Raw genomic sequence first — 21,571 nt, forward strand, 5'->3', positions numbered from 1 at the left:
GATCAGGCTGCCCACATATTCCCCTGGATAAATATTACCACTCTGATGGCAGGATTGCTAATTTTTGAATGTAGTTTCAATGAATTCAACAAAATCAAGCTATTGATTTGAAAGAAAGCTATCAAGAATTCGACCTGCATTTCTGCAGTATGTATATCCCATCAGAGTTCTTCAATTTATGCCTTTCAGAAACTTTTCTAATCTCAGCCATTACAATTTGTGAATATCTTATGTTACGCACATTTTTTTTCTGGTCAAGTAACTCAAGTTGTGATGCCTGCCTGTAATATTCTGCTTTTCCTCTAGGTGTGATAGCTGCGGTGGTATTTGTCCTCATTTGCCTTCTGGTTGTGATGGTCCGGTACATGTACAGGCATAAGGGCACCTACCACACCAATGAGGCCAAAGGAACTGAGTTTGCTGAAAGCGCTGATGCTGCTTTGAAAAATGACCCTGCTCTCCAGGAAGCTGTGGATGAGAGTAAAAAGGAGTATTTCATCTGAGAGGCAAGAATTTCCACGGAGACTTCCCCACAGGAATCAATCAGAAATACTACAACAAAAGTGCCAAGAGATGGATAATATTAGGATGCAGGCAAGCATCCTGATTGAAAAGTATCTATTTTGTCGCTGAGTTGTTTCTTTTTCTCTACCCATGAAGAGCTAAATGCCAGATACTTGCCCGTTGATTTTATAAGCAACACAGCTGGTCACAGTTGAAATCAATATCAGATAAGAAGAAACAAAATCTCAGTATCAGTGATACACCATAACCAGATAACGATAGCAAATGTCAAGTCTTGACATTTGGTGAAAATAGCAGATGCCAATGGAAAACATCCTCTCAGAGTTAATGATGCATTCTATGCTGATATTATACAGAACTACCTGAAATTGAATTTCAAATGGTCACAGAACAAACATTAAACTAGATAAAGCTGAAGTAGCTAGAACAAAAATAGCTTTGTAGCCCAGATATCTCCCCCATCCCCTTAAATGTGCAATTTTATTGCCACAGGGGAGTTTGCTTTGTTTGTTTGGGGAGTTTGACTGAGACTTCTTTTTTTTATTTTCTTTTTTTTTTTTTTAATTTTTAGGATTTTATAAATATAAAAGTCCAAGACAATTCAAAGAAATAAAACTGTTGGGAAACATGGAAAATGAAAGAATGAAGGATTTATTTCTAACTTGCTCTGCATAGCAGCTTGAGAACTGCAAAATGTTGGAATTTACTATGTAGAATATAATAGTCAGTAAACTTGCAAATATGATTTCAATTAGTTGGTAGGTTCCCTGCATGCATGCATAAGTAGATAGGTATTAAAAGGTAAAGTATCTTGGCTTGAGCAGGCCTTTTAAAACAACTGAGCTCAGCCAGATTTTTTTTGAATAAGATATTTTTGCCTGGGTATTTATTTATTTATTTTGCATTGGAACATTCTCTTGAATACTTGCCAGCAAGATTTTGCATTTTTGCAGGAAGAGGAATTCAGTTCTGGTGCATATACCGATAAATCATTTACAAATGAAACCACAAGACTGCCAATAGAAAGAAGCTTGTTCAGCTGCATGCCATTGGCTGGTACTGATGTCTCCCTCTGCATGGTCTCTGTACATCCTTTGCATTGTCCTGAGTAAGAGAATTACACTGACTATCAATGCTTTAATATAAATAAATAAATAGAATGGTCGTGGTGGATCACATGAGAAGACCTTATGCCTCAACTAAGAATCAGTGATGAGGAGTTTCTTTAACCCAGCAAGCTGGCTTCTTAATTAAAGCCCAAGATTTGCTCCAGAAATAGAGTAATTGTTCTCTGCACCTGCCCATTCCCAGCTGCACTGGTGCCCTGAACTACTGAAAATAGAGAGGGATAAATATGTGATAACTCCATATTTTTATCTCTTATGTTTATATATATATATATATATATACATACACATATGTAGAGCAATGTATACATAAAGTCACGTACAACTGCTTTCAAGACACTGTTACTGATCACTTGTGCTCACTTCTTGGCACCAAAGCATGAAATTCTCCAGGACTCCAGCATACATTACCAATGTTGACCACAAAAGTGCAAACAGATCTGACAAGAAAAGACTGTGGGGACTCCAGTGGAGAACTGGGATATTTTTGTCTTTTCAATCACAATCTCATTCTTTTCTCAGAAGCTGAAGGAGATGGACTTTGAACTACTCATCAAATCCTAATACCTTAGATCTCAAGTCCCTGTATGTTTGCATTTTAACCAAAGAATATAAAAAACCTGCCACGTTTACTAAATGCATAAGGTATTCTTTTCATAATATACTGTTGCAAAGCCAAGTTGTATTCTGTGGCTAAAGTATAAAATGCATGTAATCCAGAATAGCAGAGAACTAATATTTTGATATTATGCACCTATTTTTTTTTTTCTAAAGATTCCTTACTATTTTCATCTTTTTACTGCTTTTGAAAAAGGAATCTGTTTTTATTTTTTCTGGGACAAGCATTGTATAAATTAACTAATCTTAGCTGTAAAACTCAGTTTGTAAAACTGAAGACCCTCTAGTTCAATGAGAATGTAAATACTGCTTCGAAGGAGGTGCTAAATAGGGTGACAAGCTCTGCTGCATTTATCACATAAGGCATGGAAACACCAAAATCCTCTCCTCAAGCATTAGAAGGACCTATAGAATACTGCCAACCTTTCATCACTTTCTGTCCCCTGTCAGCTACCAAGAACCACCTGATATAGGTTTGGATGTTGAAGAAAATTCACTATAAAGCAACGTATAGAGATCATGGAGAATAAACTCCTTCCTTCCCCAGTCATGAAATTCTGCTTTTGCAAATTGAACCTGCTGATTCTAATTAGACAATGGTGACATACCTGATACAAGACGGGGAAACATAAATTAGTGCCTCCTTTTGGGGGAAGTTAAGTTTATAAATTATGAAATGGATTAAGTCAGACTAAGTGTCCACATTTGAACCACGGGTCAGATTCTCTGGTGATATGATGTGAATTCAGAAGATTTAAGCCAATTCTTACAAGTTCAGTCAACACCAGGCATTTTGTCATTTCTTCCCCTACTGAATACAACTACTAGTCTTTGACTATATGCCTTTTTTAGTAGCTTAATTAAATCTCTTTATCCCATTTTTTCTGTTCATCTGGGCTAACAAACAGTACAGCAACAGCTTCCTAGCAGTAATGAGCCACGCTGAATGTTTGCAGAGCAGTGAATTTGGCAAGAGCTTCAGTTTCAGTTAGTTTATTTTTTAACAGAGTCCTTTTGGGCTCCAGGACTTTGTGTATTTAGAAATGACTCAAGCATGCTGAACATAGAGATGTTTTTTGGAAATTTTCTGCTTATTTCTTTTTTCAGGACAAATTTTGCTCTGTAACAAAGAAACCCATGACTTCTGAATGACTGGCAGAAGTCTAATGGCCTCATCCTGCTTTTTTTTTTTTTTTTTCACTCAAACAGTAACTCTACTGTCTTGAGTCATTCAATTTAGTTGTAAAAAGACGGCATTACAAACTTCCTACTGCTTTAAGGACTAATAATTAGCAAAAAATCCTCCTGCAAGAAACATGCTGTGCTAAAGCAAACACTGTGCACAACACTGAAATGTCTTGGTTGGCAGCCATAGCTTTTCATCAGCAATGATCAATCAGTTTTAACAATTTGCACCCTGAACAGGAGAAAGAAGGAAATACTTTATTTTCCCCTCATGTGCTTTTATCCCATGCTTCTCTACTGCTACATGCAGGCCCAACTGTCCTGTGACTCTCGGGCACCGCATCTCCCCAGCCATGCCTGCTTTTCCCATCTGCAGTCCCTAGGGCTCCCAGGTAGATCTCTCCCTTGCCTTCCCCATGGCATCTGTATGGCAAAAGATAGACTGTTTACTCATTTATTAATTTTTATCAGTGAGTATACTCTGTCCCTCTCTGCCAGTTAAGAACTAATTTTCACAGAAGTCTGACACTTCCCACTCTATGTCAAGCCTGATCAAACCTTTCCAATTTGTCCTGAGTGATTTACAAAGTGATCACATTTGCTTGCTAGTTTGTTAAACGCATTGCTGATAAATTTCTGGAATTCACTAAACAAGGGATCTGGATGGAGATTCCTCAAGCAGCCTGGTTTTGTTCCAGTGCCTTACTTAATTCCTCTTGAAAGGTTGGGGAATCCCACTGTGTACTGGCCACTACCTTCTTCCTGGGGGCCAAAGTGCCATTGCACATGAACGCAATCCTGCAAGGGATTTAAACAGACACTAGTCACAGTAATTGTATATATTTCTTTCTTTTTAGAACAAAAGGACCAAATCATTTTGGGAGACTCTTAATACCATAGGATCCCTTTAGTACTCTCAACATGGATTTTTCTTTTAAATCAAATTTTGGGATCTCTGAGAGAGTTTCACAAGGGGAATATTAAAAAGACTGTTCCCCTTCAGTGGGGAACACAAAGTGCTGCAACACTTACAGTAGAAGAACAGGTAGGATAGTACTGTTAGCCAAGACCATGTGAGGATGTCTCACACAGAGTACAGAAAAAGCTGATACAAGATGTAAATTGGTAAAAAAAGATACAGAGTGAGAAAAGGTAATTAGATGACAGTAGAGATAGACAGCACTTTTTCATCAAACAAAATAGATAGTGCTATTTGGAGAAATCGAAGTGTATTTGCAGAAGGCAACTGATGACAATAAATTTCTTAGAATTATACAAGGTGTTTGAATTCCTTGCATGTGCTAGTCCAGTAAAAAAAAATGCTGGTAAATACACACCAAAAGAGCACCCTTACTAAGGCTATTAAGAGCTGCTTATTCCCTTTTCTAAAATCTCTCAGTAATTCACATAAGAAAGCTTTTGTGTTTGGAAAACGTAAAAGCTTCACAGCAGCACTTCATAAAGGAGAGAACACTAAAGAACGTCTGAACAAGCAATGAAAACACATCCAAGGTTTGGAAACACAGCCAGCTGTAAAGGAAGCTAGTGATAGCAAAGAAAAACATACATCCAACTGTATAACAAAGAAATGAAATGTTTATAGAAGTAGTGGTCTTTGCCTAGTTCAAGGTAGTGAAATTATCAGGGACAGAAAATAAGGAATCCTTATTCTATGTGACAGTTCCCTGTGTGATTGGGACTCCTACCAAATTCAGTGGGACAAGAATTTCACTGACTGTATCTATTCTTCTTGCAAGAAAATTGTATACCCATGTCAAGAAAGTAACACTCTAACGCAAGGTAGAAATCCACATGAGAGTCAATCTTTCAGCATAATTTCATTTCTTTTCACAGCCTTTTTCTGTTGTTTCGATCTGTACGTATGGTTGAAAGCGTCTGGTATGTTGTATTAAAGTATCTGAATTGCAGCATTGCTATGACAAGAGAGAACACAACATTCAAAGCTTACTGCTGATTGTATGTTAAAGCTGACTATAATTGTATTTTTCAAAGCCATTAATACAGTGCTGGTGTAAATTACTTTGAATTGGAAAAAAAAAAAAAAACTTAAATATAAAGGAACAAATAACTTCATAATTAAAGTTGTAATTTTCAGCATTTAAGAGACTGTTCTTCTATTTTTGTTATCTTTGAAAATATCCTGAACTTTCAGAATCACCAATTATGTTGTTTTCTTGGGATGTAAGTCAAAAAGGATAAGTAGGCTAGAATTGTTCTCAATAGAGCATGCAAACACTGAAAGATATACTAGTAGAGTTTGCTTGTGAAAAAGCAGGAGAATCTTTTAGTAGATAGATGAGGAGTCAAACTTGGAGTATGAAATCAAACAATAATTCTCTCTGAAAGAGCATTACCCTATGGATGTCAGCATGCAGCTGAACACTGGTCTATTATCTAAGATAGCGTTTGTAAAAACTCCAGGAAGGCTCATAAACACCTAATGGATATTTACTGAAGGATGGCCTGTCTTCCATCCAACTGCTACCATGTGTGAACATTTCTGCTTTTCTTCATTCTTTCCATACAGTTTCAGTTTTATCTTAGTACATCCCCAGTGAAAAAAACAATCAGATGTGATGCCTAGTACATTGTAATTTTTCTTCTGCCACTGCTTTTTTCAAAGACCATTATTGGTAATGGGAAAAAAGAAAAAAAAAAGGGGGGGGGGGGAAGAAAACTTACTCTTGTACAATATGTGATTTGGTCAAAATGATGCCTGAAAATGGTCACATCGTGAAGGGAACCAAAAGGACAGGGTAAATTTTAATATCCATAAGCAGAGAAGCTGAGGTAAGAACAAATCTTTGAGCCTTTCACATGCCTCAGGACTTAAATGTGCAGGGCTGTTTGGGGGCCAGCAGTAGCCAAATGCTTCATTAATATTGTTCTTGCTGGGATGATAAGTAGAGGGATGGAATAAGTAGAGGGATACTGAATAACAACCACTGTATATTCCATGACTAGCCAGCAGATTATAGAAATTTGACCTTGACTTCAAAATACATCTAACTGTGGGATTTGGTGCCATTAGAAGTGCTACAGCAATCAAAATCTGTGAACTAGTAATGTTAACAGTGGCACTGAATGGTAAGTAATTCCATGGAGATTGGCCATTGGCTGTTTGCCAAGAAAGTGTGTTGGGACAAAATTCATCCTTTAAGGCTAATCAGTAGTTGACAAGCTTAAAGAAGAAACAAAGTACAAAGTAGAGGAAAAAAAATACTAAAAAAAGGAAACAACAAGAGTGTGTGACACCACACAGCAGCATCTTACATGCATGATTTGCTTAACATCTGTGCTGAACCTAGAGTCTTAGTACTGGATGTTCTGATTAGAGTGAGGAAAAAAAGAGTCACTGCAGCAATGAACCTGTTTTCCAGAAAGGACTTTGATTAACAATATCAGCTTTAAAATAAAATAAAATAAAATTTTATATATATATATATATATATATATATATATATACATGAAAATCCAAAGTTTCTACAGTCAGTCTTTTTAGGAGTGCATGCAGAGAGGTTTTCTAATTTTTGAGGTTTGGCTAGTGACCAGGAAGAGCTGAGTGGTCACCCAGCTTCTAGCATCTTTGAAAGTAAGCATCTAATCTCCCAGGAGATCAACTAGCAGATTCAATTGAAAACTCTTCTTACTGTGATATATGGATATGCTGATAAAATGCAACTCAACACCACATTCTCAGAGACTGAGAACAATCATTTTTATCCATTCTAACACCTAATGGAGTGATCAATAGCATTTTAATAAAGCCTGCTATAAGTCATATTTAACTCAAATAAGATTTTGTATTGTATTTCGATTAAATTACACTTTCTTCCATTCCTTACTGTCAAATTCTGCTTTCCTTTTCATTCATAAAATTTTGTTTCACAAAAGCATGTGTGACCCTGAGAACGCCCTATGCCTTTTCCAATATTCCTGTAATGTTATGCATAAATAGAGCCTTGTGTTCAAAAATCCTTCTGTAACACTGAAATATCTCCATTCCCTTCGGCTCAACAGCAGCACAGCTTACCTGCCAGAACAGAAGTGGAGAGATTATTACATCTCTCAGTTTACTGGTAAGGGGATAAAGACCACTGTTCCATGAAGGGAGCACAGGACTCTCTAAGTCTTTCTTCTTGCATGACATGAGTGATGCTTCTGGCACTGGGATGTAAGAAAGCAGAATGAAAAATGAAAGGCATAGCAAAGAATCAGGAACAAGATGATTCCCCTGAACAGTGAGGTGCTGAACACATGCCAAAAGTTAAGCCGCAAGAATCAGTCATAGAGACTCCTGCCCAGCCCCCAAAGAATTATTTTTCTTAGTCTTCTCATTCAATATCTTACCTCCCTCCTTTCCCCTGAAAAACATCTGGCAGCTGTTTTTAAGTTTAACCAGATCTCTCATCTCTGCCGTTCCACTGACTGCAGTGAAAAATGAATTACAGGCCCAACCACCAGAGCAAATAGTTCAGGTTCAGATTACTTTAAACCTTATCTGACCTACCAAGTCAGCACAATCACTGTCCCACCCAGCCGTACACAAGTTTTGAAAACCTGTCTAGATTTCTCATTTTGCCCCAGCCTCCCAAGTCCTGTTTTTGTCCTCCCATCCTTTAAGATGGGGAACATTCTTATTACATCCTGGATGACCTTTACAGAGATCTGCTTTTGATTAGGGTGCAGGGATTGTTGTATTTTTGGCATCCAATACCAAAGACAGTTTTGCCAAGCCCAAAAAACAGCGATGTTTCAGTAAGGAAGATAAGGCACAGTCCTGAAGTGAAGGTCACATTCTCAAAGAAAGTCAGCCTGCCTTCCTACCCAAAGTAGGGAGACAGTGCAGATATAGAAGAAATCTTTAGCACAATACCATTATATAAGTTTTATATAAACAAATTCTTGGCCAAAGTTGAATTGTTTTTGGGAAAAAAAAAACAAATAAAATCTTCTAACTCTTTGTAATTATCTCCTCCCTGTAATCAAGGGTAAATAAATTCTCAGTCTGAGGAAAAATCATTTCTAATTAAACAGGTGAATAAGAGGTTATTATTCAAGAGAACAATTTATCTTCCTACAGTTCTATGCTGTATATAGTAAATTTTTCACAAAGTACTATTTTTATTCCATCTTCCCTTTGCAGTAGCATTTGTGGAATGTGTTTGTGTCATTTTATCTAATAATCATTTTTCTTGTGCAGTATCTTCCCAGGTCTTGCCCTCTCTTTTTACATGCAGTGGGTTAAGGCGGAGCTGGGAAAATACATATAATCACTCATTTCCTTCCTCTGCCTTGCTTTGAGTCCAGGCAGGAGTTCACACCTTCGAAGGGCTCTGTTTCATTTTATTGCTATTATTATGGAAAATTAAACCTCTGAGAAAATGCCACACAGTTTCCTAAAATTATGTATTTAATATATATTTATAGATATCTGTAGTCACTATTGACAGCATCTGAAAGAGCATATCTTTGTTTTTTATTTACTACCTATCTGGGGACATTTTCCAGCATTGCTTCCATACATTATTGCTGTGAAGGTCATTTTAAGATGGTACTTCTAAACTCCTCCTAAGCTCTCTAACAGTGTTCTTCCAGAAAGTATCTTCTATCGAGGTAAGGCTGCATAGGGATGCACTAAAGTCATGGCATATTCTGTGGCTACTGAAGATTTCAAGGAATTTAATTTCATTTCAGTTGGTAATCAAAGTTGACTTGGGATATCCTCTTCGATTTCCACACTAAGGTTTGCAAGAACAACAGAAAACCCTTTGGATTCTACAAGTAAGCCAAAAACCTTAGGTATCTCAGAGAAAGCTCAATTATTCCTAACAGAAACACTTTGTAATCTATCATCTTCTTCAAATGTTAAGGTTCTACAGTTATATGTGCTGGTAACTTAAAGCTGTTGGCCACAAGAAAGCTAGAAGTTTGATCACTAGAGCTAAAAGCAGAAGTTTCTTCAGATTTAGTTAAGCCAGTGAAAGTTTTCAGCTGAGACTGGTGCCTCTCTCAGATGCTGTATGTCAGGAACATAGTCAGTATATAGGTATAAGCATGCAGTGGGATAGCATATAAAAAATACAAGTGTCTTCCAGTAAGCCTCTATGCACCACAGCGCAGTATTTATTCAGTGAGTATCCATTTTAAATAACCTATAGCAAAAATAAATTTTAGTACTCTCTGCCCTGACAAGAAGCTGACATGAATATTTTTTCCTGCTACAGCATTTCAGCAGAGGTTCCCTTCAATGGTATAATGTCTAACAGACAGCGCAGGAGCACCATGAGCCCTCTGAGTTAAGGAACAGAAAAACAATCAGTTCCCAAGAAGAGCAGGAACGTTCACCTATTTCAATCTATTCACTTAGTAAAGCCCCTCAAACTAGAAATTATGAATTTCTGAGAAATATAAAGAATGTTTAAAATAGCCATTTGCAACATATTAACAATTTAAATAGTTAAGTCTTAGCTTATTTTTTCTAAGGTTTTATAGATCACAAAGGAACAAGTGCACCTAATAAAAATATTTCTCACGTGAAAAATCCCCTCAGTTAAAAACAAGTGGCATGCAGTGTCAGTACTGAAAAACTCAGGAGATGAAACTTCTTGCCAAGAGGAAAAAAAATATTAAAGGTATCAGTTGGTAAACACTTGAAGCCACAAGATATACTGACTTTAAAGAAAATTGGGGTTGTTGAGATTTCTCATGTTCTGCTAATTAAGACACTTGAATGGGGAACAAGAACTGACAGCCAGCCCAACGTGAGTTTTCCAGGATGAATTGGCCAGAATGGCATTCCCAGACAAAAAAGCCATCAAGGTTTATGAGGAGCTGGGAAAGCAGGAGTGAAGAACTCTATTTGTCATTATGAGGAAGACTACTGAGTGTCCAGGTTTGAAGTGAGACCCAATTAAGTGTACATTTTTCTTTTCCTTTTCCTTCTTTTCCTCTTTTTTTTCCTCTTTTTTTCTCAACAGCAACACAGCTTAGCTGATGAAATTCCTGATAGGAGTAAAATAAAACGATCCTTCCAAAGATATATAGCCTTCTGCTCCAGAACTGTTGGCATGCAGAACATTATGCTCACTTGTCTCATCAGTCTAAGATTATGTAGAAGGAAAGCATCAGCTTTTTTGAGCGCACCTGGTCAATGACCTTTTCCAATGCAACAACGGATAATAAGAAAGAGACAAGGACCTAGTCTGGTCAGTTGTACTAATTGATATTGAAAGAGATGGAACATAGGCATGTTGACTCAAGTAATGTTGTCTAAGTAAGGATTTCTGGATTGGTATGGTAAGAAGTAAAGAAAAGAAAACAGTAGGCAAAATGTTGAGACACAGCTGCATCCCCCAGCCTGGTCAGATACCCTGGGTCCCTTGGAAAGAGGCTGGGCCCCAGTGGTCAGATGAGAAGCAGACCTGGGATTGAGCAGCTGGAGGAGTCAGCCATGCTTGTCACTTCCCTTAGCAGTCAGTGGGTGCTGTGGCAGCACTCTGAGCAACATAACCTGTCTGCACAATACCTCATTAAAACAACCTTGCAAACCACAGCATTTCATGTTAAAGCTAGCAGGACAAGATACTAGTACAAATAATTTTTCTTAAAGTCTTTTGCTAAGCACATACGTAGAATATTAAGCTTTGCATTGGTATGCCTCAACCTCACAGAGAAAAAGATAAAGGAATGATTTGTATACTTAGGTATGTCCTAGTTTTGGATGTATCCTTTTGACAGGGATACCAGCAAACGTTTCACTTTTATTCACAGAATAGGACAGCTATCTAGAGTCTGACCACCCATATTTGCACTGTTTGCTGTGGCTGTGTTTCAGAGCAGCTGCTCCCTCCCACCACTACCACCAGCAGCTCTGTTGCCTCACATCTCTCAGATCTGCATGCAACCTCAGTAATCTCTGCATCAACATCTGCCTGAAGCTTGCAAGGGCCATTCGCTACAGTCAAAATAATTCCATGAGGGTCTTATCACCTCTGACTGAACCAGGGAAAATGGACTTTGAAATTACTTCAGAAATGGCTGAAAGGCTACAGATGCTGAGCATAACTTGAAAAAGCAGCTGGATCACATGCTGTGAGACCAGGACACCCTGTGGGCTAGAAATGCTATGTTGGTGGGCAAACACATAAACACACAGACTGGGGAAGGCAGATGAGTTCTCTATTCCTATTTTGGGAGCTGTGGAAAATGCGTCCATCTATCCTAGCACCTGTGCTATGTAAATACAACAAGATTTATAGAATCATTTGGGTTGGAAGGGACCCTTATTGTCACCTATTTCAACTCCCCTCCAGCGAACAGACACCTACAGCTCCATCAAGTTCTCAGAGCCCCTCCAGCCTGACCCTGAGTCTCTCCAGGGATGGGGATCCACAGGCTCTCTGGGCAACCTGTGCCAGTGCTTCACCAACCTTATCGTAAAAAACTTCTTCCTTATATCCACTCTAAATCTCCTGGTTTTTGTTTGAAAGCATTTCTCCTTGTCTCATCACAATAGACCTTGCTAAAGTCTGTCCCCTTCTTTATTATAGCTTCCCATTCTTGTGATTCAAGAGCTGCCTGGCTCCAAAGACTGGTTGAATTAACCTGGTACCTATTTCTGGTTGTTCAAACCCATTTAATGTACAGGAGAAAAATCTCTTCTGACAGATGAGTCAGACAGAAGCAGGAATTGACGACGGTCACTCACTATGACTGTCTAGCTGTGGATCTCACAAATATTTTATCACTACACAGCACAGAAATCCTCTCCTTGGAATTCTCTGCATTTGTGTACTGACAGGCAAAGCCTGAGCAGAACTGCCCAGAAACTTTTGTTGGTGCTGGATCCAGGACTTCCGCTCAGCCCACAGGCAGCTGATACCAATTAATACAGATCTCCTGACAGCAGCATCACTACTTTGACTTAAAAGAGAACTGAGTAATGCACATTGGTCACAAAAATATGCAGTATCTGAGATCTGAATAAATAGTTCAGAATCCAAGACTTAATACTGGGTATATTTTTCATTAAGTTGCCGGCAAAAATTCATACAGCAACAGGTAAATTGGAAAATTAAAATGACCTGGAAAACAACAAAAAACAACAGAGGGATCTTATCCTTTCTAAGTGATGTTGGCAGACTCTTAATTTTGCAGAACTGATGGCTTTTGTTTTATCTCCCCAGCACAGCTAATCTGACAAAGTGCTACTGTAATTATGAGCCAAGGCAAACTTGCGTACATTCAAGGGGGAGTATTTTTTTAACAGGAAAAAAAAATGAAGAGATCCGTTATTATGCATTAATGACTTCATTAAACAAATTTCTCAGGACTTTAGGAAGGGGGTTGATATGATGGGCAAGAATTATCTTCTTCAAACATCTGGGAGCAGAGCACAGCTGGCTCACTATTGGAGCTTGGCACTCAGTTTGCTATGAGACATACTCAAGTACATAAGAGAGGCTCTTATAAAGCTGAATCATTTGGGCAATTAACACTCAAAGCAATTTTCACACAAGCCCTTGATATATGAAATTTGAGTTTTACATAAGTGACAGGCAAGATTCTGTATGCAGACAGCTCCAGCATTGCTGTAGCACTTCAAGGTTTATGAAGGGGAAAATGCTTTCCATGATGGAAGGTACTTTAAATAAGTTTTTCAGCTCATTTAAAAAAGAAGACTTACTAACAATGTTTTGCAGTTATGGGCCTGTCCACAGTGAGTTAACTCACAGGAATATTCAGACTGAGGGCAAAAAAATTTAAAGTTCTACATTTTAATGTCTTAAAGGACTAAAAAAAAACTTCTGATTTTCACCTTTTGCACAAGATCTAGGTGTAACCTGGAGAGCCTGTCCTAAGAAAATACCATATTAAGACATTAGAACAAATTTATTCTCAGAAGTGGTCAAGCATTGGCACAGGCTGCCCAGGGAGGTGGTGGAGTCACTGTCCCTGGAGTCCGTGGAGATGTGGTGCTGAGGGAATGGAGTAATGGTTTGACTTGATGATCTTATTGGCCTTTCCAACCTAAATGATTACTTGAAAATACAGAGTTTTGCTCTCATTTTCTGCAGTCAGCAGCATCTTAAATAAAGGCAATAAATCAGAACAGAAAGAATATGGATTTCATACATGTAATTACTTTCAGTGACTACTGAAACGTCATCGATTAAAAAAACCTGAACTATGAAAGAGCCAACGATATTAAAACTGCTTGTTAATGTTAAAAGGCCACATACAATATAGTTCACTGACTCAGAATTCCCAGAGATCTGGGAATTGACTGCTGGATCTATGATTAGAATGGCTAATCCTTTTCATTTGGCAGCCATAAATTATAGGCAAGTAAAGATGGTAAGACATATAGCTAGTCACAGACAAGAAGGCTAGGAACGGAAAATAGAGTTTGTTCTACCATCATCCATAATGCAAGCACTTTTCAGAGTAATTACATCACTCTAAAATCTAAAGCATAACAGGAAGAACAAGTTTCTCCTCCCACCTGTCTGTGAATTGAGAGGAAAAGCTCACTGTTCACAAAAGTAGTTTTATTGATTTTTTAATATTAGGTTTATTCTTCACATTTTTAATTAAGTGCAGGACTGAATGAAATAGAAAACAGAATACACTGAATTCTGCTACTCCCTTGGTTCTGCAAGGAACTGATTTCAGATACTCTTTGAAAGGGACTGCTGTGATTTAAAGCAATGAAGTTTATTTAGAAAACCAAGTTACATAGAGTATACACTGTCCACCACTATGCTGTTAGACAATCAGCTGCTTTAGATAAGGCTACTCAATTTCTACAGAGATAACTGAGAACAAAATCAGCCTGAAGACCCCTCAGTTGATTAAAGTTTCTGAAGTCAGAGTTGAACCTATCCATAGAAGCAGCCTTTCTATCAGTTCCACAGTAAGAAATAAATGGTCAGATCCTTCAGACTTAAAAAAAAATTGAACAGAGATGCCTTTAAGAGGTAGACCTATGCATTTGAGGTATCTCAGAAAGCCTGTATTTACTTCCCATGAAGGTCAATAACAAAGACTTTATTTATGTATTGCTACTAAGCCTGACAACAGCACTTCACCATTAAATGTCTCAAACTCATTTCAGCCTGAACCCAGTACCAAAGCTATTTTAGACTTCAGTGACCAGGAGCATTCTATCAATGACTTCAGCTTCCCAGCATACACTGCTTCTTGACACTGAGTCAGTCTCTGCACCCCAGGCTTCATTCTCAAAAATGTTGCTATTATCCAGGAAGTATGAATCCCACCAGTTATCTGTGGTTTGCAATCTAATACAGCAGCTCGGGGTAGTTAACTTTCTGTACTGCCTTCCACTAAGAAGCTAACCCTCTCCTATTCAGTAAATAACCACAGCTGGGGAGAAGCTTTTATATTTTATTTTTTCAGTTGGTCTAATTTGGCTAAAGGAGTGCAAAAGAGAGTGTTTTTCACTTGAGTTTCAGAATAACTTTGTACCAAAGATGAAACACAGAGAAAAGTCTGAAGGAGGAAAAACTGCAGTGAAAAATGCAATGATATTCAGTGAAGGGAACCTAAATATAACTTCTCTGAATTAGGGTAGTGGATCAATATTTCTGTATGGTGCTATATGGCTTTTCTGCATAAGACTGATTTTTCTGGAAGAGCATGGTGCTTAGAGAAGGTGTAATTTCCTTCTCCCTCTTCCTGTCTCCTCACATACCTCATCCAGTATGGATACTTCTCAGGGAGATCTCATAGAAAAGAATAATACAATAATTAAGGTTGGAAGATCATCTAGTCCAACTCTGCCTCATCCATCTCCTCAATGGAGAGAGCTGTGCTGTGAGAGCCAGCTGTGCTCATTAAGACATGAGAAACACCCAGCGCAGCTCACACACTCTGGCCTTCATAGGAAGGAACACAGCACCTCATCACCATACTTTCCTGTTACCATCCCATCTTACCTGTAGCCAGATCTATTTATTTTTTTTTTTGTAATTAGAACAGCTGCTTACCACCAGTCAATACTGAGTCTGATTCCCTATGTAGCGAGATTCTCCATCAGCTTACTTTGTCTCCAGTTGGTTGAGGGCAATAAATCTTTCATCTTCCTCATACTAACATCCCACTAAACTCTAGAAGAAATTAGATGACTCCACTACTGTAGAGTATGTGTGTAACGTGTGTAAGAAGGTAAATGTTACCTAAAAAAGGTCTACTGGGTTAGAGCTCCAGTTCTTACCAGCAAAAACAAAGGAAGAATATAAAAAAAGAGAATTATGGTGAAATTTCTCTGGAATACAAAATCATAGAATCATCTGAGTTGGAAATAACCCTTAAAGGCCATCTGGTCCAACTCCTCTGCATGAACAGGGATACCTACAGCTCCATCAGGTACTCAGAGCCCAGTCCAGCTTGACCTTGAGTATCTGCAAGAACGAAGCATCTGGCATTGCCTCTCTTAGCAACTTGTTTCAGTGCCTCATCATCCTTACTGTAAAAAACTTCCTTATACCCAATCTACATTTCCCCATTCAGTTTGAAGCCATTTTCCCTTGTCCTACCACAACACAGCTTGCTAAAGAGTCTGTTTCCTTTCTTCTTATAGCCCCTCTTTAGATACTGAAAGGCTGCTCTCATGTCTCCCCAGAAAACACTGTAAGGCTTTTTCTTCCATTACCTTGTAAGGTAATGTTTTGAAATCACATAATTCTTGTGTCTGAGACTCCTTGCTGAAGCAAGGAGTTCCACAGCTTAACAGTGAATTTAATAAAGTAGGTCCTTTGTTCTGAATTTACCCCTGATGGTTTCCCAGCACAGTCTGCTAGCTTTTGCATCAGAACAGATGATAAACATTAATTTCCACTTAATTTCTCAGAGGTCTTCATACTATTTGGAAGCCCATTGCACCATCTGAGTTGTTTGAGAGTGCTCCAGTGATGTGCCCTGTCCTGTAGGAGGGAAGCTGTAGCAGCACTTTCAAATAATATGAGAGTAAATTAGCTGGAAAGTAACACTCTCTAGATTTTTCTTATTGTTCTCAGTTTCTGTTAAATCACTCTTTTAAAAGCTTGACGCTTTTGCTCTGCATAATACAGTCAGCAAGACACTGTCTTTGTGGCAGCAGCTTTGTTCGATAAGAAACCATTTTGCAATCCTGGACTACTATGCAAGAGACAGGATTTTAATCTTCTTGTTATTATAGACCACTAGAGGGTTTTTAGAACTGGCTTCATGTGTAACTTTGATATTAAAAAAAATAGATATTTGGCTTTCACTCTGTGAAAAGCTATTCTCCTCTTCAGATAATGAATTGTTGTGTCAGAGCTCATTGGACAGAACTAGGATAATTTGCCAGGCAAAGACCTGATAGATACCTAACTGACTTGAGCCCAAAGTTTTTTGTATCCTAGGTGAACTTGTTTATGGAATCCAGACAAATTGGTGGCAAAAATCTTTGCTAACACAAAGCAGCTGCAAGCTGGAGAAAGGATAAATTCTAGTCATGGAGGTGGCATATTTCACACTAGCTGACAGCATTGGAACTTTGACAGAATGTTTCACCTACATGTCACTCTCCAGTTTCTTTTCAAAATCATAATGCTATTCTTTACCAAGGTTAAACAGGACTTTCCTCATCTTTCTGTGAAATATGAAACAGATCTACATTAGAGTTCACAGCACTACAAGCCTGGATAGCAGAGTTCCTATTCCACCTTCCTATGGCGTATATATAGGTGATCTAAAGGTAAATACAGAATTGTTCCTCAGAGAGGAATATGATGAATAATGGTCAGTAAGGACAATTACAGATTTTGCTTTGAAAATTTTGCCCATCTGAAGTGCATCTTAGCCAAAGGAAACAAAGTATTATTGATCTAAATTAGATACCAAGTGAGGAACAGAATCCTATTAACCAGTGAGTAATATTTATCGTTCATAACAAAGGAACAACTCTCAATGTACTTTGAAAGGGTGATAAAATGGGTGAACAAACTTATTCCTTGATGAGGCAAGCACCGAAGAGAAGGAGAGCAATAACTTTAGTTTCCTGCCTGGCAATACTCACCTGATGCTGGCACACTTCCTTCATACTGGAATGGCATGTCCAGTTCTGATGTTGACATTTTAAAGAGGATGTTGAAAAACTACAGGGAGGAGACACAAACACAGCCCAAGGGATGGAGAAAAATATTTACAGAGAGACAATTTGATCTTATCTCAAAGAAGACTTGAGACAGCCATGATTAGAGCATTAGTAGCCTTCCCAGGGGGAAAATAAGATACACAAAATGTCCCTTTAATCTTGCAGAGAAAACTTAACAGCCAATTTATGTAAACTGAAATTGAGCAAATACATATTAAACATTTTTAAATGAGTATGATTAACCACTGACATACACTGAAACAGAGCATAACAAGTTTTTGTTCTTTGTATCTGTACTAATATTAGAAGAAGCCAAGGCTTTCATCAGCAAAACTAGAATCTTTCTCATTTACCTTAATACAGGCTGAAAGAATCACACTTAAATGGCTTCAGGTCAAGACTAGCTATGTTTCCTGCAGTGAGATGTAAACCAAAGGACAGCACAAGCTCTTGGTCTCCACCCATGAGTAACAATGTGAGACAATGTTGAACAGCATAGACTTTTTCATCCTAAGTCATATTTTAACTATCAGGTCTACAAATCCACACAACTTTGTTTGCAAAACGCATCTTGAATACTCATACTTGCCCAAAGCAAACTTGCTTGCAAAAATCATTTACCTGCATAGAGGGCAAGTACTGCAATAGGTAATAAAAACAGCATTACAACTGTGCCTCATGCATGAATGAAGCTGGTAGATACTGCCTCCTGGAAATAACAGTGCAGGAGTCATATCAGCTGCTCAGGTACTGTTTAACCTGCAGGCACTGTTGTTTGTGTTGCTTTACATGAAAATGCGTTAGTGTTATCGTTGACTCCAGCAGATATAGCACTGCTAATTATCCCATCATGTAGTCACTTTGCAGTGATATAAATAGCCTTGTTTGTGTCATTTTACATTATCCAGGAGGGAAACTCCAAAGCCTGGATAGGGCATAGAAGTTGTCTAAAAAGAAAAGCAGGTCACTTTCAAGACAGATGCTGCACATTTTTCCCCATACACTTCTGGTGCTGCTGTTTGCTTGAATCAAGTCACATAGAAGGAAAATGGGAATGCTTAATAAAATGATGAAAGAGATGAATTAATGAAATCCTGCTGCTGAGAATTCACTCAAACCAGACATGCCAAGGTTGATGTGGATGATATTTCCTTCAGTGTCTCCTAGATTCTATACTTCACGCTTCCCTCCTCCAGCTAACACTGTTACTTGCATCTCTTTTACTCTCTGCAATGGTTCATGTTTCCTTTTTGCCAGCTTAAGTAGCTTATTCTAGAATCTTGGCTTGTTTAATGATTGATGACGCTCACCCTTGAGATCCACCTCACATCTGTGAAACACTGCTGTACTTGAGCTGAACCATTTCAAGCAAGAGGTACAGAAGAACATGTTTTGGACACTGAAGAAATGATGATGTTCAAGCAAAGGGCTGTGCAGTGTCTGTGGATGAAGGAATAACATGAACAATAAGAAGGGAAGGGACAGACTCTTTAGCAACGTCTGTTGTGATGAGACAAGGAGAAATGCTTTCAAACAAAAAACAGGAGATTTAGAGTGGATATAAGGAAGAAGGTTTTTTTTTTTGTTTTGGTTTTTTTTTTGTTTTTTTTTTTTACAATTAGGATGTTGAGGCACTGGCACAGGTTGTCCAGGGAGCTGGATGCCCCATCCCTGGAGAGACTCAAGGTCAGGCTGGAGGGGCTCCAAGCACCTGACGGTGCTTTAGGTGTCCCTGTTCATTGAAGGGGAGTTGGACCAGATGGCCTTCAAGGGCTACTTCCAACTAAAATGATTCAGTGAATACAATTTCTACAGCCTTGAACATCAAGTGCTTCTCCCCTAGATTTGTGCTGCAGTCACAAAAATTTTGCGTCATAAATACTTTAAGGTGAGGAATTGATTTGCAAGTTCCAAAGCAACCATAGGATATTATTTTCTGAGCAAACATCTCTAAAATGAATGTTGTAAATTTCATGCATTCCTTGAGATGACACTCAGCCACCTGCATGTCTCACAGCAGAAGCAAAGTTTTAAACAACTTGCATACAGTTGTCCAGGGAATTTTTCACACACATCTCAGGCTCTATTTGCTATGCAAATTGAATAGTAGCATACCCAAAATAAGTTATTTGTCTCTGTCTGTCTATTTGCAAATCAAACAATGTAAATTAATACGCAGCATAAAACAGGGCCCCCACAGCTAAGTACATAGATTTACAATTTATAAGTCAGCAACCCCTCTCTATTACTGCTTCATAACTCCATTTGCCCAATGAAATTATCCAACTCACACACCTCCAGCAAAAGTTGTTTTTCTTCTGCCAGTCCTTCTAACACCACCATTAGTAAGTATGCCATGCCTCTATGGGCCAGTTACAGAGACCATTGAAAGCAGTAGGAAACCGCTCATTAGTTTCAGCTGGTTATGGAGTAGCCAGGAAAGAAATAGCATATTACATGCATTGCTCTTTGGAGACTTTCTTCATGCCAAGTTAATCAAGGTATAATTGTGAAGAATTCAGAAGTGGCTTGATGGAAGTGAATGTGAGTCCTGCAAAGTCTGGACAGCTGAACCCCAAGAGCTCAGGATGCTGCTAGTAGTGCACGTATCAACATTTTTCTAAAGACAAATTCACAGCGTCTGTCAGCATAACTAGTTGTGATAGACCAGACAGTAGTTAATGCTCTCCACCTCCACTCTTTTTACCCCTAGCAACAATGCAGTGATGATCATCTCCATAGGTTTTCTGATTATTATTATTATTTTTTTTAAGACAACTGGAAATCCTATTCACTGAATATTTCTCCTTTAAAAATGAATTGTGTTTTCTTTGGAAAAGAATTGAAATTGATCCATTTTGATGAAGAAAGGAAAAAGTTGAAATGGTCTACTTTGATGTGCTGTGACAAAACATTTTCCGTTCCATCAACATTTTGTTTGCAGACCATTTAAAAAAATAAATAAATAAAATTGAAGTCATTGCTAATGCTTTGAAATGATAATTGTGATTTTTTTTGCTCATCAATTCATTATCATAATTGTTGCTATCAACGCATTTCCAGATTTTGCTCCTATTGCTTTGTTTGTGCACTGAAAATATGACAAGATTATGCTTTTCTCCCCACCCCCTGCCCATTTTCACAGGGTTAGGAGAACTGTATTTTCACCCTTCATGTTAGCAGCTCATCACTGACACCTTCTGTTATTCTCTTTATGTTCACACAAGCTGCTGTATTTTAAAATTCTTTAACCAAGCAGCTTTTCTACACATCCCAGATCAATCTCGTTTAGAGGAATAGTGCAACTGTTCCTTTTCCTGAATGAAATGCTCAATGCTGCACCGTTAACTCTGCTAAATTTGCACCATGCCTCTGACACAAAGCACTCTAAGCATTTTGCAGCCCCAAACTTAGTATTTGCTGGGCTGGGAATGCAGCCTGATGGGCAATACATGGCAAATGCTCAGACACACTTCCTTTGTGAAGCACAACACTATTAGGAACCTACATACTAGGACTTCTGTATAGGTAAGTGAAGAAAGGATTTCTGTACTTCACTTCGGTGCCTCTATGGGAATTTCTGTTCTGCATGAATACAAACAGAAGGACAGAAGCTGTGGTGATTTTTGCAGCCACCACTCTTCACATAGCACAGTATCATTCTTATTCATCTCTGGGTTTCTGAACATTAGAGTGAATTATTACTCTTAGCACTGCGCATATTGAGTCTAAATAGCTGAAGGATGATAGAAAAATATAAGCCGTGTGTATCAACACAACCTGATTTTAGGTTTGCAAACCTTGGGAACAGCTGCATTTGAAACCATACCTAGTTGAAAATTATTTCAACACCACTCCTGATACCTAACCACATGGTTTGGTCAAGGACAGCAATATTCCTGCCACTTCTTATGCAAAAAGCACTGGTGATCAACAGGATACTTGATACAAT

The 21,571-nt window shown here is 38.3% G+C and overlaps 1 protein-coding gene and 1 long non-coding RNA gene across 2 annotated transcripts in view; one reads left to right on the forward strand and one right to left on the reverse strand.

Annotated features, from left to right (window-relative positions):
- Window positions 1-5,567, forward strand: part of GYPC (glycophorin C (Gerbich blood group)) — a 30,999-nt gene extending 25,432 nt beyond the window's left edge. Inside the window, exon 3 of the mRNA XM_031590592.2 lies at window positions 307-5,567. Within this exon, the coding sequence (XP_031446452.1) occupies window positions 307-503 (197 nt within the window). The 3' untranslated portion in view covers window positions 504-5,567. The remainder of the gene's footprint in view (window positions 1-306) is intronic.
- LOC149917225 (uncharacterized) overlaps window positions 1-21,571 on the reverse strand; it is a 52,955-nt gene that overhangs the window by 18,689 nt on the left and 12,695 nt on the right. The window lies entirely within an intron of this gene.

This window comes from Phasianus colchicus, chromosome 7 (assembly GCF_987193195.1).
Source record: "Phasianus colchicus chromosome 7, bPhaCol1.hap1.1, whole genome shotgun sequence".
Lineage (NCBI taxonomy): Eukaryota > Metazoa > Chordata > Aves > Galliformes > Phasianidae > Phasianus > Phasianus colchicus.